The 16959-nt window shown below is 33.4% G+C and overlaps 5 protein-coding genes across 5 annotated transcripts; 3 read left to right on the top strand and 2 right to left on the bottom strand.

Moving 5' to 3' along the window:
* Nucleotides 1-269: 269 nt before the first annotated feature.
* LOC145756081 (protein-tyrosine sulfotransferase 1-like) lies at nucleotides 270-3712 on the top strand. The gene is made up of 7 exons (XM_082572320.1): nucleotides 270-475; nucleotides 1308-1471; nucleotides 1726-1881; nucleotides 1954-2076; nucleotides 2142-2351; nucleotides 2992-3181; nucleotides 3254-3712. Exons 1-7 carry the CDS (start codon nucleotides 299-301, stop codon nucleotides 3272-3274), a joined length of 1041 nt encoding a protein of 346 aa, XP_082428446.1. The 5' UTR covers nucleotides 270-298; the 3' UTR covers nucleotides 3275-3712.
* A 112-nt stretch (nucleotides 3713-3824) lies between these two features.
* On the bottom strand, nucleotides 3825-6098 carry LOC145755194 (5-hydroxytryptamine receptor 1A-like). The gene is made up of 7 exons (XM_082571421.1): nucleotides 5991-6098; nucleotides 5772-5920; nucleotides 5474-5714; nucleotides 5266-5413; nucleotides 5086-5161; nucleotides 4746-5023; nucleotides 3825-4154 (listed from the first exon to the last, which is right to left on the bottom strand). The coding sequence occupies exons 1-7, from the start codon at nucleotides 6073-6075 to the stop codon at nucleotides 4004-4006; spliced, it is 1128 nt and encodes a 375-aa protein (XP_082427547.1). The 5' UTR covers nucleotides 6076-6098; the 3' UTR covers nucleotides 3825-4003.
* A 2971-nt stretch (nucleotides 6099-9069) lies between these two features.
* Nucleotides 9070-12409, top strand: LOC145754595 (protein-tyrosine sulfotransferase 1-like). Its single transcript, XM_082570673.1, has 9 exons — nucleotides 9070-9089; nucleotides 9221-9335; nucleotides 9731-9940; nucleotides 10298-10461; nucleotides 10752-10907; nucleotides 10980-11102; nucleotides 11168-11377; nucleotides 11709-11898; nucleotides 11971-12409. The coding sequence occupies exons 3-9, from the start codon at nucleotides 9734-9736 to the stop codon at nucleotides 11989-11991; spliced, it is 1071 nt and encodes a 356-aa protein (XP_082426799.1). The 5' UTR covers nucleotides 9070-9089; nucleotides 9221-9335; nucleotides 9731-9733; the 3' UTR covers nucleotides 11992-12409.
* Nucleotides 12410-12679: 270 nt separating this feature from the next.
* Nucleotides 12680-16119, top strand: LOC145754844 (serine/threonine/tyrosine-interacting protein-like). Its single transcript, XM_082570985.1, has 8 exons — nucleotides 12680-12767; nucleotides 13814-13900; nucleotides 14032-14129; nucleotides 14205-14342; nucleotides 14676-14726; nucleotides 14791-14863; nucleotides 14946-15033; nucleotides 15192-16119. Exons 1-7 carry the CDS (start codon nucleotides 12708-12710, stop codon nucleotides 15030-15032), a joined length of 594 nt encoding a protein of 197 aa, XP_082427111.1. The 5' UTR covers nucleotides 12680-12707; the 3' UTR covers nucleotide 15033; nucleotides 15192-16119.
* LOC145754843 (radial spoke head protein 9 homolog) lies at nucleotides 15086-16677 on the bottom strand. The gene is made up of 5 exons (XM_082570984.1): nucleotides 16375-16677; nucleotides 15967-16132; nucleotides 15752-15881; nucleotides 15543-15689; nucleotides 15086-15314 (listed from the first exon to the last, which is right to left on the bottom strand). The coding sequence occupies exons 1-5, from the start codon at nucleotides 16599-16601 to the stop codon at nucleotides 15154-15156; spliced, it is 831 nt and encodes a 276-aa protein (XP_082427110.1). The 5' UTR covers nucleotides 16602-16677; the 3' UTR covers nucleotides 15086-15153.
* Between the last annotated feature and the right edge of the window lie 282 nt (nucleotides 16678-16959).

Here is a 16959-nt window from a genome sequence, read left to right as displayed (position 1 = left end):
CTACTGAGTAACTACTTCACTGTTTAAAGAAAAAATGTAAATATTTACATTTTTGAGTCATTTAGTCGGACAAAAGCGTGGGTTGAATGCTATTTCCTTTTGTGCTATGAATTGAATTAAAGCTAGTTGATTGATTAGACTGTAATACGATTTATTAAATTACGCCTTTGCTTAAGCGGAACATTTTTTGTTTTCTACATTTAAAACTGCTTTGTTCAGTCAGTCAGTATATTTATCACAATCAATTTATTAATATTCTTTTTAGAAAATGGCGTTCCGCGGAATACTAGGTAAAAGGATGAGTGGAATGAATAAGTTTCTGTTGTTGGGTTTTTGGATTTGTTCGGTATATTTGACATACTTTTATACATCCAATCATATTGTTACGAAGGGACTTGAAAAGTCAGAAGAACATTTCAACAACAGAGACATCAAAATGGCAAAAACTTTGCAAGATTACGTTTACCAGCATAAGGTAATTTAATGTTTTCAGTAATTTGTTCTTAGATTAGTCACAACCAGTGACTTGTAACCGAAAAAGTAAGATTGTTAAATAGTAATTCATTACAGATACAATAACTTGACGTTGATAAATTAAATGGAAAGTAACCAAAGTTATAACCGATAACATTAAAGTTTATTTGAAACAAACCAAGGACTAACCCTAAAGACAATAGCTTATATCCTTGTTGATATTTCGATCGAACATAAGTTTAAAAGTGTTTTCAGGTCATGTATGTTGTTCGGTTCTAGACAAAACATAATTACACTACAGTCCTTCTAAATTCTTTCCTACAGTATACGGTCCTCCTAAATTCTCCCCTATGGTAATCAGAACTTGTTTTGTTTAGAGCTGGACAAAATACGTAAACCGTATTTTCTAAGGTTAGCGTATTGACTAAATGATGACGGCCTGATGTCATTTACATACACCATTTAAACATAATAAGTGGCAACATTAAAGTTAAATTTTAGCTCAAAATTTAACTTTGTTTATTAACTGAACAACTGTTTGGTGCTCATCAATATTATGTGACATTTACTAAATTTTGTAGCTAAATTTTGTTCATTAATATTGTGAGAATAACAGCATTTTACATGAATTACACCTACAATTCTGGCGTGGGTGCTAGGAGGTTAATTTTATTCCTTGTTTGCTGAGAAGTTATAACAAAACTAACCACTTTTCTTTACTGTGGAATGACTATAACCTAAATATGAACAGCTGTACACCATAAGCAGCAAAGTCGAATGTAAAATAACTTAAAGCTAAATCTAATTACTAACCAAAAATGTTGTTGCTGCAGACCTTGGATTACAATCGAGAGATGCCACTGATCTTTATAGGGGGAATGCCCAGAAGTGGAACCACATTGATGAGAACTATGTTGGATGCGCATCCAGAAGTTAGATGTGGTCAGGAAACGAGGATTATTCCAAGGATTTTAGGAATGAGAGCCAATTGGTTAAAGTAAGTTCAATGTTGTTTTTCCACGAGGCATGTTCTTTAATAATATCATGTTTAAATTATTTTATTGGGTGTTTATTATAGAGTGCCACCTAATACCAGTTGGCACTGACAATAAAATTTAAAATCATTAATTTGTTAAGTACAAGCCGATATAAATAATATATGTTTTATGATGTCATAGTCTTCTCTAGTGTTAATGTGATGTCTGTGGAATGTGACAAAAGTTTTATTGAATACTGAATTTAAATATCCAGATCTCCAAAAGAAAGAGTCAGGTTGGAGGAAGCAGGGATAACAAATGAGGTTGTTAATGATGCCATCGGGGAGTTTATCCTCGAAGTGATCGTCAAACACGGCAAACCTGCCCCCTATCTCTGTAACAAAGATCCATTCACGCTTAAGTCTTTAAAGTAAACAAAACTAAATTAATTATATTACAAGTCCCATATATTATTGTTGCATATTTTTTTCTCTGTTTTTAGATATTTACGTGAACTTTTTCCTAACTCCAAGTTTCTGCTAATGATAAGAGATGGAAGGGCTACTGCTCACTCTATTATCGCCCGCAAAGTTACCATTACTGGATTTGATATCACTAGTTACAGGTTTATATCAATTGTATTTCTAACTTTTATTGGTTTAACCTAAACCTATATAACTTTAACAACAGAGACGTTCTGATGAAATGGAACCGAGCTATTGAGACCATGTTCGTACAATGCATGGAAGTGGGTCCAGATGTGTGCATGGCGGTGCGCTATGAACAACTTGTTCTTCGTCCTCTTAGTCAAACTAAACATATATTCGAGTTCTTGGGAATTCCCTGGAATGAGAATGTGGTCAACCATGAACAACATATGTCAAACATTTCACTTTCCAAGTAAGTTTTTGTTTAGGAGTCTTAATAGAAATACTGAGTAACTCAAAAGCACGTCCTAAACATTAAAATTTACGTAAACATTTTTGTAGAATTTAATTTTAATGAAATTTCCCACTCACAGATTGAATTTGGATAAAAATAGAAATGACTTTAACTTGACAGCAGACACAAATTTTAGATAATTGTTTTGTTAAGGCCGAACAGAGGCTATCATTATTATTTTGTGATGTCATAATAACCACGCACTTGAACTTAATTTGTTTAAACTGTGTGCAATTAGTGTAAACAAGGTAAAATAAAAGGAACATATTAAAACAGGGAAGAAAACACGTTACATGTTTATGTGATGTATCGAACATTCTTACATTGCAAGTTAATCCAACCATGAATAATTTAACAATAATCTTGTATTAAGTGTTGCAAAGCCAAAACGATAAATTATTTTGAATATTGCCAAAAAGGTTTATTTTGATTGACGCTTATTAGATTTTTTAATCTGGTTAAGGGTTGGTTCCTGTTGTGACATTTTATTGATCTAATTATATTTGCTTAAATTGTTTTCCAATTTGTTGTTTCAGAGTAAATCTTTGTTTATTTTATACAACCCCGAACGCAATTAATTATTAATTAATTATTTTAGTGTTGAGAAATCGACAGACCAAGTCCAACGACCTTTGTACCTGGATGCTTTATCCTCGTGGTTTGGTCACATCCCCGACGATGTGGCACGGGACATGAACCTGATTGCCCCAATGTTGGGTAAGCTGGGGTACGAGCCCATGAACCCCAGACCCAAATATGGGGAACCCGATGAACTTGTTATGAACAAGGTAAGGGTTGGGACTGTTTTGGGTTTAATGGGGTCTGAACAAAAACATTTTAAATTTATTTTACTTTTACAGACAAGACAAAACAACTTATGAAGCACTCTACCGCCATCCAGAGTTAAAGTGCCTTGCGAGTAACAATTCAGTTTGTCCTCAAATTTGTTTGCACTATTTTGTTGGTTTATGGCTGTAAACAGTTTTAGCTATTTATTTTCTTTTATTTATTTTGGTCCAATGCTTTTTATGTAAAAACACAAGCACGTCATGTATTACTATGACATCACAGTGTTGGGTGACATCACAATACCTAATATAATAGACATAGTGGCAATACAGCTTAGCACCCTGCAGTATTGGTTTCAGCATAAAACAACCGCCAACTTAACTCTGCATTTTTATTAGTGACGTCACTGCCATGCACTATTATGACGTCACTTTTTTAAACTGAACTGACCTTTTTTTCCTTGCCGCTACTTTTTCACTTTTTATTAATTTGTATTTTATATTAGGCCGAGTTGCAATAAAATTATAACATTCACATATAATGACGTAACAATCTAAAATATAATGACGTCACAATCTGAAATATAACGACGTCACAATGTAAAAACTTTTTATTCACAGTAAAATACCAAAACATCGACAAAGTTAAAAACCTGGCAAGCTTAATTAGGACAACAGTGTGACGTAGGAGGTTGTGTGATGACGTATGATTGTAGCAAGAGTAAAAACAAAATGTGCAAGTAAAACTATTGTGACGTCATATCCACAACTTAAAATTTAAGTAACTATTACGTCATTATCTAAATTTTACAAATGACGTCATTATCCGAACTTCACAGATTGGGTTCGTTCATTGTTGGGACTTCTCCGAGAAAATGGACACGTGATAAAAAAGAAAACTTTTTTGTAGAATGTGACGTAGCCTTGCCGGAAGTGACGATTTAGTATTCCAAAGATGACGCCGTTTACTGCGCTGGAAAATATACAACCGAGACCATTAATCACCAACCATTTAACCACTACACCATTGGTTACCACATGAACCATTCAACCATTACATCATTGGTTACCACATGAACCATTCAACCACTACATCATTGGTTACCATATGAACCATTTAATTCCTACATCATTGGTTACCATATGAACCATTCACCCATTACATCATTGGTTACCATATGAACCATTCACCCATTACATCATTGGTTACCATATAAACCATTCACCCATTACATCATTGGTTACCATATGAACCATTCAACCACTACATCATTGGTTACTACATGAACCATTCAACCACTACGTCATTGGTTACCACATGAACCATTTAACCACTACATCATTGGTTACCACATGAACCATTTAACCACTACATCATTGGTTACCATATGAACCATTCAACCACTACATCATTGGTTACCATATGAACCATTCAACCACTACATCATTGGTTACCACATGAACCATTCAACCACTACATCATTGGTTACCATATGGACCATTTAACCACTACGTCATTGGTTACCATATGAACCATTTTACTACTACACAACTAGTAACCAACCTGTTGCTGAAAGCGATCCATCCGCAAATTCGTTTCGCGATTGAACTTGCCTCCGGCTTAATCAACGTCATCAGTCCATATGGTAACCAGAACAACACGAACATTATGACGACAACGACTAGTGACGTTAGGAGGTTTCGCTCACGTTTATCTGCTCGTCTCAACCGCGCCGTCTTGTGGCTGTTTATTGAGTTTTGGCGCGAATGATGTGGTTTAACACTTTGACTAATACTCGATGAACTGACGTCATCAGCATAGGATGAACTTTCCACATAGATCTGTGACGTCATAAGACAGTTTAAATAGGGTCATAATAGGGTTATTGTTACGGTATAATTACCCTTGAATTCGTACGTATTGAACTTCCATTTGGTGACGCTATTTCCTTTATTGGTCTCCGATGTTCACGGAGGTATCTGCATAACAAATATGTTATTGTTACGTCATAACAACTTTGATGAAATAGTTCGATTAATGAAAAGGACAATGATGTTAATATGACAAAAAAATGGTTGCCAACCTGAATGTGATGAAATAGAAGTAAAATGCAAACAAAATAGGAAGGAAAATGGCGGAAACCACAAAGAAAATGTTGTATCCAACTTCAAGATGGTCGTTCCACATGCATGCCAACATTTTTGCGTCAAATTTTAACAAATCTTCACTGTCTGTAATGACGTCATAGAGGTAAAGTGATGCAATGAATTAAGTTATGACGTCAAACTTACCAAACCATCCAGTGATCAGCGGAAGTGAGATGAGAAATGACGTCATCCAGATAAAAGCGATTATGACGCAGGTATTCCTCCGATTAAAATATTTTTTGTAACTTCTAGGTTTTGTGATTTTCCAAAAGCGATCAAACGCAATGCTTAGTAACGTGATGGATGTTACTTGGCAACAATACGACAACAAAAAACCGGAGACGTCACATAACCAGGTGACGTCATTGAACACGTTTACGTAGCCCTAAGAAGAGGAAACATGTTAGTTACAAGTAACCTCGTGATTGAACTTTAAACTTACGTTTAGAACGTTTGCAAGAATGACCGAAAGAAACCAGGTTGTTATAATTAGGTCAACCACAGCTAAGTTGGTGATTAATTTGATTCCCATGCTCCTCAACCTTCGGTCCAAGCTCACCGCCCCTATGATCGACACGTTACCAATCGTTCCTACAAAAAGTAAATTATTCTTCTGTTAATTACTATTCCCTCAGTTTGTTTCCATAACGTTTATACTCACCGACAATTATAACAATGAATAGAAACGGAATTTCTACGTAGGGGTGTTTTAAAACTGTTGTCATGCCAACGTTTTCCGGTTCCATATTTCCAGCCAGTAACGATTCCACAGTTGTCGCATTCATAATTATTTAAGCTATGACAATTTTTAATATAAGCTTGGGTTAGTTTCTTGAGTAAATGCTCTTTGACTGTTGATAAAGTTAAAATTAGAACTACATTCAGATCACGCTTTTTAAACTAAAAACTGTTTCCTGCTATAAATTAAAAGCCAATTTGTCCCAAATGTGGTTTGTTTACAACTGACACGAGGCTCGAAGGAGATCATATTCGTCGGGTGCGCTCTTACGTTTTTTTTTTTTTCAATAGAGAGAGGAAATGAAAATCTTTTTTCTGGGTGTGACGTCATAAAGCGCTCGCGCCTTTAGAAGCGAACGAAGCGGAAATGACCACTTACGCGGCGATTAACCTACAATAGTAAATTGATATAAAACCAACATTTAAAACGGCTGTTACGTATTTAAACAATTTCGCGCTTTCTGATTTATTTTTTTTACAAATTTGTCGATTTGATTGCTAATTTTTTTTTTAAATATTATCACATAACCGAATGTTTTTAAAACTGCCCACATTTTTAACATGTCTGCCATTAAATTCTAAATTTATCTCTTGGAGTTTTGACTGGAACTTCTTAAAACTTGAATATGATGTTTGTGTAAATTACCATCATCAGTTACAACTCCTATTTGTTTAGGGGAAACTTTTGTTATCATGTGCCAAAATAAATAACAAGCAGACAAGTTAAGATGGATGCTGAAAACTTAACAAAGATCAACAAATTGTTCGAAGCTTCGTGTTATAACAAGGTAAGAATTTAATTTATTTATTTGTAACTGCAATGTCGTTGGTTTGATTGGTCTTACGTAAACAATAGTCAGATAGCTGGATAGTGATTGATAGTGGTAACCAGACACTTCGGCCAAAATTTTTTTTTCAAAATAGCGGGGATTTTGCATTTTAATTACCGCGAGAAATTTTATTTTCGCGTAGTTTTATACAGTTTTTTTAGACAGCATTTAAAACAAAATAAGCAGTAAATTAATATTTTTTTTAATAATAATGTGCAAGAACATGTTATCTTTCTTTTGGCGTGTCAATTTTTTAATTTTTCAAACTAAAACCTATAAAAAACTAATTTTGAAAGAGCGCGCTTTTAGGTGACGGAGGACAATGCATAATGATATCTCGTATTTTGCCAAATGGTGCCGCCTTTCCAAACAATATTTGAAGAAAATAGAGCGTTAATTTTTCGTTTTTTACACTAAGGATTATGCATAAATACTTTATCTTTCTTTTCCCGTGTCAATTTTTTAATTTTACAAACTAAAACCTATAAAAAACTAATTTTGAAAGCGCGCGCTTTTAGGTGACACAAGACAATGCATTATGATATCACGTATTTTGCGAAATAAGGGCCGTCTTTCTAAACGATATTTGAAGAAAATAGATCATTAATTAATCATTTTTTACACTGAGGAATGTGCATAAATATGTTATTAGTTATTGCCCGTGTTAATGTATATAAATTCATAAACTAAAACACAAAGAATGAAACGTTTAAAGAGTTGCCAGAAGATTTGTCCTGCAAAAAAACGGCGGAGAGTCGGCGATGAAATTCCTGTGTATATAGTCAGCGCAAGACCATATTTTACCTATATTCAAAATAAAATTTTGCATAAAGTACAGTATATATAAAAGTTTTTATTAGTTGTTACCTTAATGACATATGTTAGTTTTTAAAATATTTTTTTTTTAATTTTTGTTTCTTTTACCAAATTTTATTTAAAATATCGGTAAAATATGTTCTTGCGTTAAAGGTATGCGCGGGCTTAACGCTGCAGGCTCCCCGCAGTTTAATAAAAACATTTCGCAGGCCGAAAGGGATTAGTCGTAAAATTTTGCAGGCCAAAAGCACCCGTCTTTAATTCGTTTTAAAAAAAGGTTTTTGAAACAAAAATAAAAAATAAAAAAAATATTCTAAAAACTAACATATGTCATTAAGGTAACAACTAATAAAAACTTTCATATATACTGTACTTTATGCAAAATTTTATTTTGAATATCTGTAAAATATGGTCTTGCGCTGACTATATACACGGGAATTTCATCGCCGACTCCCCGCCGTTTTTTTGCGGGACAAATCTTCTGGCAACTCTTTAAACATTTTATTCTTTGTGTTTTAGTATATAAATTTATATACATTAACACGGGAAATAACTAATAACATATTTATGCACATTCCTCAGTGTAAAAAATGATTTATTCATGATCTATTTTCTTCAAATATCGTTTAGAAAGACGGCCCCCTTTTCGCAAAATACGTGATATCATAATGCATTGTCTTGTGTCACCTAAAAGCGCGCGCTTTCAAAATTAGTTTTTTATAGGTTTTAGTTTGTAAAATTAAAAAATTGACACGGGAAAAGAAAGATAAAGTATTTATGCATAATCCTCAGTGTAAAAAATAAAAAATTAACGCTCTATTTTCTTCAAATATTGTTTGGAAAGGCGGCACTATTTGGCAAAATACGAGATAACGTTATGCATTGTCCTCCGTCACCTAAAAGCGCGCGCTTTCAAAATTAGTTTTTTATAGGTTTTAGTTTATAAAATTAAAAAAATTGACACGGCAAAAGAAAGATAACATGTTCTTGCACATTATTATTAAAAAAAAATATTAATTTACTGCTTATTTTGTTTCAAATACTGTTTAAAAAACTGTATATAACTACGCGAAAATAAAATTTCTCGCAATAATTAAAATGCAAAATCCCCGCTGTTTTAAAAAAAAAATTTTGGCCGAAGTGTCCGGGGGCCGAAGTGTCTGGCATTCATTGATAGTAGTTACTGTTGTGTTTTTGCAGAAATGTCCTTCTGCCCTGGTGTCTTACATGTCGGCTTTGAGCCAATGTTAAATCACCAGCCTATCAAATAAATATAAATGTTGTTTTAGGTTTGGGAATATTCCATGCGCAGGGAAATGCAATTAATTGTTCCTGGTTTATATCTTGGACCTTACAATGCAGCATCAAAATATAAAGTAAAAATTTAAAATACTGGACCATGTATCTGTATATTAGTGACTTTGTTTGTTCTCTAGAACTTATTATATTGTTAAGTATTATGTGAAGTTATTGTTTTTTTGATGATTTAAACATTTGCTGTGTTTAGTTGAATGAACTAATCGAACATGGAGTTACTCATATCGTTTGTGTAAGAGATCCATTTGAAAGAAGAATTTGGGCGGAATGACCCTAATCTATGACAATAATGGAGACTCAAGAAGGTGAGTTCTTTAATTTAATCATTCAGTTGCTATGCCATCATATTTGACCAAGTTGTCGTTTTTGTAAGTGGCCAATTGTTTTAAAACCTAAATATTCAAGTGTCATTAATTGTCATCAAATTAAGGATAGAATCCGGTTCCACCAAACTGAGAGGTTAAAGTTAAGAGCTCTTTAAACTTTAACATGTCGCTCACAGTTACTACTTAAACCTCGGCTTAACAAAAAGTTATTTTCAGTTTCTAATAGCAAAGCTCAGGTTGACAAAATTAAGTAGAGGTTTGATTGTTTATTATAACAAAAAAGTTGCTACTGGGTAACCACTTTATTGTTTAAAGAAAACTGTAAATATTTACATGATTATTACAATCAATCAATTTATTAATGTACTTTTTAGAAAATGGCGTTTCGCGGAATACTAGGTAAAAGGATGAGTGGAATGAATAAGTTTCTGTTGTTGGGTTTTTGGATTTGTTCGGTATATTTGACATACTTTTATACATCCAATCATATTGTTACGAAGGGACTTGAAAAGTCAGAAGAACATTTCAACAACAGAGACATCAAAATGGCTAAAACTTTGCAAGATTTTAGTTACAAACGTAAGGTAATTTAATGTTTAAAGCAATTTGTTTTCCGATAAATTACTTTAAAAACTTTTAGTGGGCAATAACTGCTTTTAGAATTTTACACATAACAGGCATCAAAATTGTTACAATTCCATTTACTGAATTTTGTTCACCAATAATGTGAGAATAACAGCATTTTACATGATTTTACATAATTAACTTAAATACCTACACATTCTGGTGTGGGTGCTAGGGGGTCAATTTCATTCCTTGTTTGCTGAGAACTTATAACAAAACTAATTTTATGAACTTAAACCTTATGGGCACTTTTATGTTTATTCATGATTACACAGCACAAAATTAAGTTCTAATCGTCAAAAATGTTGTTGCTGCAGACCTTGGATTACAATCGAGAGATGCCACTGATCTTTATAGGGGGAATGCCCAGAAGTGGAACCACATTGATGAGGACTATGTTGGATGCACATCCAGAAGTCAGATGCGGTCAGGAAACAAGGATTATTCCTTTTCTTTTACAAACAAGAGCCAATTGGTTAAAGTAAGTTCAATGTTGTTTTTCCACGTGGCAGATTTATTAATATTCTCATGTTTAAATCAATATTTCCACTTGAATTTTAATCAATAATTATTTTATCACAGCGTTATTTAGAGTGCCACTTAAAACAAGTTGGCACAGACAATAAAACTTAAAATCATTAATTGTTTAAGTACAAGCTGATATAAATAATATATGTTCTACGATGTCATAGGCTCCTTCATAATTAAGTGTCTATGCACATGACAAAAGTTTTTTATAATTTTGTGAACTAAACTAATTTTAATATCCAGATCTCCAGAAGACATAGTCAGATTGGAGGAAGCAGGAATAACAAATGAGGTTGTTAATGATGCCATCGGGCAGTTTATCCTTGAAGTGATCGTCAAACACGGCAAACCTGCCCCCTATCTATGTAACAAGGATCCATTAGCGCTCAAGTCTTTAAAGTAAACATAACTAAATTAATCATATTACAAGTCCCATATATTATTGTTGCATATTTTTTTCTCTGTTTTTAGATATTTGCGAGAACTTTTTCCTAACTCCAAGTTTCTGCTGATGATAAGAGATGGAAGGGCTACTGCTCACTCTATTATCGCCCGCAAAGTTACCATTACTGGATTTGATATCACAAGTTACAGGTTTATATCAATTGTATTTCTAACTTTTATTGGTTTAATATAAACCTATATAACTTTAACAACAGAGACGTTCTGATGAGATGGAACTATATGATTGAGACGATGTTCGCACAATGCATGGAAGTGGGTCCAGATGTGTGCATGGCGGTGCGCTATGAACAACTTGTTCTTCGTCCTCTTAGTCAAACTAAACATATATTCAAGTTCTTGGGAATTCCCTGGAATGAGAATGTGGTCAACCATGAACAACATATGTCAAACATTTCACTTTCCAAGTAAGTTTTTGTTTGGAAGTCTTATTAAAAACATGTGGTGTATCGAATCCTCTTACATTGCAAGTTAATCCAACCATGAATAATTTAACAATAATCTTGTATTAAGTGTTGCAAAGCCAAAACGATAAATTATTTTGAATATTGCAAAAAAGGTTTATTTTGATTGACGCTTATTAGATTTTTAATCTGGTTAAGGGGTGGTTCCTGTTGTGACATTTTATTGATCTAATTATATTCGCTTCAATTGTTTTCCAATTTGTTGTTTCATAGTAAATCTTTGTTTTATTTTATACAACCCCGAACACAATTAATTATTAATTAATTATTTTAGTGTTGAGAAATCGACAGACCAAGTCCAACGACCTTTGTACCTGGATGCTTTATCTTCGTGGTTTGGTCACATCCCCGACGATGTGGCACGGGACATGAACCTGATTGCCCCAATGTTGGGTAAGCTGGGGTACGAGCCCATGAACCCCAGACCCAAATATGGGGAACCCGATGAACTTGTTATGAACAAGGTAAGGGTTGGGACTGTTTTGGGTTTAATGGGGTCTGACCAAAAACATTTTAAATTTATTTTACTTTTACAGACAAGACAAAACAACTTATAAAGCACTCTACCGCCATCCAGAGTTTAAGTGCCTTGCGAGTAACAATTCAGTTTGTCCTCAAATTTGTTTGCACTATTTTGTTGGTTTATGGCTGTAACAGTTTTAGCTATTTATTTTCTTTTATTTATTTTGGTCCAATGCTTTATATGTAAAAACACAAGCACGTCATATATTACTATGACATCACAGTGTTGGATGACATCACAATACCTAATATAATAGACATAGTGGCAATACAGCTTAGCACCTGCGGTATTGGTTTTAGCATAAAACAACCGCCAACTTAACGTAACTTTGCATTTTATTAGTGACGTCACTGCTATGCACTATTATGACGTCACATTTTTAAACTGAACTGACCTTTTTTCCTTGCCGCTACTTTTTCACTTTTTATTAATTTGTATTTTATATTAGGCCGAGTTGCAATAAAATTATAACATTTACTTATAGTGACGTAACAATGTAAAATATAATGACGTAACAATGTCAATTTTGCTGGGATTTCTTCGAGAAAAAAGCAGTGCCGGAAGTGACGATTTAGTATTCTGTAGATGACGTTGTTAATTAATTTTATTTATTATTTATCGATTGCCAACCACGACTTAAAACTGAATATGATGTTTGTGTAAAGCACCAATATCAGTTACAACTCCTATTTGATTGGGGGAAACTTTTGTTATAATGTGCCAAAATAAATAACAAGCAGACAAGTTAAGATGGATGCTGAAAACTTAACAAAGATCAACAAATTGTTCGAAGCTTCGTGTTATAACAAGGTAAGAATTTAATTTATTTATTTGTAACTGCAATGTCGTTGGTTTAATTGGTCTTACGTAAACAATAGTCAGATATTAGTGTGTAGTTACTAGATTTATTGTTATACCTATTTCGGTTGTTTGTTTTTTTAGGTTTAATTGTTTAATTTGATTTGACTCCGTTTACCGACTTAATTTTTTTATCATTATTAGGTTTGGTATTTTGTTTAAGTTTTATTTATAAACGACAGGACGGTAACAGTAATACTTTTATTGTAATACGGCAAAACACTTACACGGTTTGATTAAAAGTTATGCTACAAGATCAGCTAGATCGCTAGACTGACGTTACGGTTACAGTAAGATAGCACAGTTTGTAGGTCCTGCTATTGCGAGTTGCGACGGTGACCAACTATCGGTAGATTGGTCCTGCGATGTGTCGATGACCAACTATCGCTAGATTTGTCCTGCGATGTGACGATGACCAATTATCGCTAGATTTGTCCTGCAATGTGACGACCAACTATCGGTAGATTGGTGAAGAATGTTTAAATTGTTCCAGTATTTATAGCAAAACCGAGAGGCAATAAAAGTTTGTTCGTTGTAAAAGTTTGTTCGTTGTAGGTTCTGCTATTGCGAGTTGCGACGGTGACCAACTATCGCTAGATTTGTCCTGCAATGTGACGATGATCAACTATTGGTAGTTTGGTGAAGAATGTTTAAATTGTTCCAGTATTTATAGCAAAACCGAGAGGCAATAAAAGTTCGTTTGTTGTAAAGCCGCTGGCCTTCTACATACAGGTTACGTGGCTAATTCTCGTTAAGGGCGATTTTAGTGTGCATTGTTTAAAGTGGACGCCCGTTGTACTGAGAATAATTGTTTTACGTGTCCGGTCAATGACATTAAACTAACTTGAACTTAGAATTGATTGTAATAGGCTTATTACAATTAATTTTACAGTAGTTACTCTTTTGTCCAATATGCAGGATTTCATGCCTGCTGTATGCATAGAGCCAACTATGTTAAATCACCAGCCTATCAACTAAATATATAAATGTTGTTTTAGGTTTGGGAATATTCCATGCGCAGGGAAATGCAATTAATTATTCCGGGTTTATATCTTGGACCTTACAACGCAGCATCAAAATATAAAGTAAAAATTTAAAATACTGGACCATGTATCTGTATATTAGTGACTTTGTTTGTTCTCTAGAACTTATTATATTGTTAAATATTATGTGAAGTTATTGTTTTTTTGATGATTTAAACATTTGCTGTATTTAGTTGAATGAACTAATCGAACATGGAGTTACTCACATCGTTTGTGTAAGAGATCCATTTGAAAGAAAATTTATTGGACCAAAATTTCCCCACAAATTTTGGTAAAGGTTTATTGAAAAAACAATTTACAGTTGGCTAAAATAAATTAATTTAATATTTTTTTACTTTTATCTTAGCTACCTAGAGATTGAAATTGAGGACAAATGTTATGTCAATATTTTGCAATATTTCAGCCAAGTAAACAACTTTATAAATTTATCACTCAACTCAGGGGGAATAACCCTAATCCATGACAATATTGGAGACTCAAGAAGGTGAGTTTTTTTATATATCTTTATCTTTAATGTGGAAAAGTGGACTACACGACTTTAAACATAGAGTAACACTAGTTACCCCGACTCATGTTTGAGTTGACTTTGGCTGAATATAGATTATAATTGCCTGATAATTATACTGCTGATTAAGTTTAGCTCAGCAGAAGTTTATACCAGATTAGCACCTTACTCAAGGGCGCTATAGCATGAGAGCGGTGGGGATTGTACCTATGACCTCATTTGGTGTAGCAAGTGATCTATATCTATATGTTGTTCAATTTATTCTCCTTTTAGTACAACAATGCTCAAAATTTGATATTAATATTTTTTCAGTGCTGCCTTGGTGACGGCTTTTTTAATGGAAAAATACTCAGCCACTTTTTGGTAATTATAACTTTATTTTGTGGGTTAGAATCATTACTTAATGTGATGTCACTATTATGTGCAGTGAAGCATACAGCCATGTCCGTAACAGAAGATTTTTGGTCAACGTTAATGAAGGTTTTAAGAACCAGTTAAAAGTAAGACTTGAACACAATAGGCTTTTGTTTATATTCTAAAGCATGTTGTTTGTTATGTAACTAAATTTTGTGTTGTTTTTAGGAGTTTGAGCCAATCTTAAAAGCCAACCAAACCACTCTTAATTGTTTAAACAATAACAAACGAAAGTTGGATTGCGACATTGATTAAGGTTAGTTAGTTTCTGTATTACCTTATTCTGTTCAAACTATTTTTTTATTGTATTGTACAAACTTCAAGTTGTGCATAAACTACAAAACTATTTTTTATTAACAAAATCAACGTTAAATATTTACAACATAAATGGAATGTCGAAATTTTTTTCCCCAGTTCCGACATACATGCAACCAAACTTGGTTGTTTCTGGGACATGATAGAACGTCAAACCCAGCCACTGGAGGCTGCGAAGAGTCACTAATCCACTTCCTCGCTCGAACTGGAGGCTCCATGACCCTGTTATGATGTCATAGTTAGAACGTGTGTTGTTACTTAGTGTGAGGTTTAAATAAATGGTATTTAAAATAACCACACCGAAGTATCAGCACGATTACAGGGTAATAATTAGGGGGCCATGTACTGTAATTAAAATGACAAAATAAGTTGCTCAAAATGACCTTTTTAACCTTTTTATACTGGCAAGTATTTTCTGCAACCCACATTTACAACAATATAAGGTTTTACCTTTTGGAATATCATCTTCAATGCTGTCCAGAAAGTCAATTGAAGGATCCAAATCTGCTTTCTCTTTAATTGATTTTATTCCAGTATTTTGTGGTTCCCTAAAATGAAGGTAAGCATTCAACTTACCGCTTTCACTCACTGAAAGTCCTGTAAAATATTTACAATTATTAACTGGTTAACCATTTCCACCCGATATAATTTTAACTGACCCTGAAAACTTCGGTTTGCGTGAACTTGTCCGAGTGGTGTTTTAATAAAAGCTCGACGAGGTACAATGTTAGATTCTTCGTCGATTGTTGCAACTATCGCAGACACTCTGTCTTCTTCTTTGATTTGGATCTAAGTTTAACAATAAAAAATAGCTATAAACACTTTGTTTGAAAGCGTGACCACTGATTATTATTGTGGCATATTTAAATCTTACTGTGACTTCTTCTTCTGTGTACTCATCTCCATCTTTGACTCGTCGGACATCAGTGTGTTCGTACTCATACGAGGGATCTCCCATCAAACGGCCCCTAACTAAAGATGCCTTCTCCTTCATCTCATTGGAAGCTGGCGGGAGAAGGTGCCAGTCGACGCAGTTCAAACTAAAATATTTTAAAATTACATTATTCATTTAATTGAACATCAATATGTTAGTTATGCTATTCATCAGCCATAATATTTACACAAGAATCTCACAGACCCTATTGCTTACATAATACATAAAGTAGTACAAAAATATACTAATCCCCCCACCAACAAAACCATAGCAATTAATTGCAAAGCCACAAATAAAAATAACTAGGTTAAATATGATTTTACTATTTAAAAACAAGATTTTTCCTACCTATAAAGTGATTTTCTGTCATTTAACTCGTCTTTACCACAACCTTGGGCAATAAAATAGTCGTCCTTAATGCCGACAATTTTACCCCAAAGTAAGACTTTTTGGAACTTGTAATGCGTCTTAAGGATAATGAGCGAGGTTTGCAAAGCAGCCTTTTGTTCCGAGCTTAGCATAATACCGCTGCCAGATATGTAGTCAATGGTTAAGTGAAGGCCCTCGGCGTTCATTATTTCAGTTTTTTTCGATTCTTAAGTTAAGAAAATGTCGATTGAGACAAGCGCTAACAAATATAGACAATTTTCAATTTTGTAATCTGTTAATTTATTCGTCACCATAGTAACAACATTGTTAAGTATATCGCTAGAGGTCGTAACTTATTTTTTACTTTGTTATTTTTAAAATTAACTAAAAATATTGTGATTTTAAAATTTTTTAAAATGTGTTTATTTATTGGATGTTTATTAACTAATAATTTAAATTTAAATTAGAATAACCCAAAAATTGTTGATGAGGATAAAAAGGTTAGAAAATATAATTTCTATGGGATTTCAAGTTCCACATGTCATGTTACGTCATTCAACATGT

The sequence above is a fragment of the Corella eumyota genome, chromosome 6 (genome assembly GCF_963082875.1).
Source record: "Corella eumyota chromosome 6, kaCorEumy4.1, whole genome shotgun sequence".
NCBI lineage: Eukaryota > Metazoa > Chordata > Ascidiacea > Phlebobranchia > Corellidae > Corella > Corella eumyota.
This window is presented reverse-complemented; position numbering and strand designations above follow the sequence as displayed.

Coding starts and splice junctions, on each gene's coding strand:
- LOC145754844 (XM_082570985.1), top strand. CDS start 12,708: ATGGATGCTGAAAACTTAACAAAGATCAACAAATTGTTCGAAGCTTCG. Junction 12,768..13,813: donor AAGCTTCGTGTTATAACAAG/GTAAGAATTTAA, acceptor ATGTTGTTTTAG/GTTTGGGAATATTCCATGCG. Junction 13,901..14,031: donor ACGCAGCATCAAAATATAAA/GTAAAAATTTAA, acceptor TGCTGTATTTAG/TTGAATGAACTAATCGAACA.
- LOC145756081 (XM_082572320.1), top strand. CDS start 299: ATGAGTGGAATGAATAAGTTTCTGTTGTTGGGTTTTTGGATTTGTTCG. Junction 1,882..1,953: donor TTCACGCTTAAGTCTTTAAA/GTAAACAAAACT, acceptor CTCTGTTTTTAG/ATATTTACGTGAACTTTTTC. Junction 2,077..2,141: donor TTTGATATCACTAGTTACAG/GTTTATATCAAT, acceptor CTTTAACAACAG/AGACGTTCTGATGAAATGGA.
- LOC145755194 (XM_082571421.1), bottom strand. CDS start 6,075: ATGGAACCGGAAAACGTTGGCATGACAACAGTTTTAAAACACCCCTAC. Junction 5,921..5,990: donor ATTCATTGTTATAATTGTCG/GTGAGTATAAAC, acceptor TACTTTTTGTAG/GAACGATTGGTAACGTGTCG. Junction 5,715..5,771: donor TTCTTGCAAACGTTCTAAAC/GTAAGTTTAAAG, acceptor TCCTCTTCTTAG/GGCTACGTAAACGTGTTCAA.
- LOC145754595 (XM_082570673.1), top strand. CDS start 9,734: ATGGCGTTTCGCGGAATACTAGGTAAAAGGATGAGTGGAATGAATAAG. Junction 11,378..11,708: donor TCAAACATTTCACTTTCCAA/GTAAGTTTTTGT, acceptor TAATTATTTTAG/TGTTGAGAAATCGACAGACC. Junction 11,899..11,970: donor ATGAACTTGTTATGAACAAG/GTAAGGGTTGGG, acceptor TTACTTTTACAG/ACAAGACAAAACAACTTATA.
- LOC145754843 (XM_082570984.1), bottom strand. CDS start 16,601: ATGAACGCCGAGGGCCTTCACTTAACCATTGACTACATATCTGGCAGC. Junction 16,133..16,374: donor GACAGAAAATCACTTTATAG/GTAGGAAAAATC, acceptor AAAATATTTTAG/TTTGAACTGCGTCGACTGGC. Junction 15,882..15,966: donor ACACAGAAGAAGAAGTCACA/GTAAGATTTAAA, acceptor TGTTAAACTTAG/ATCCAAATCAAAGAAGAAGA.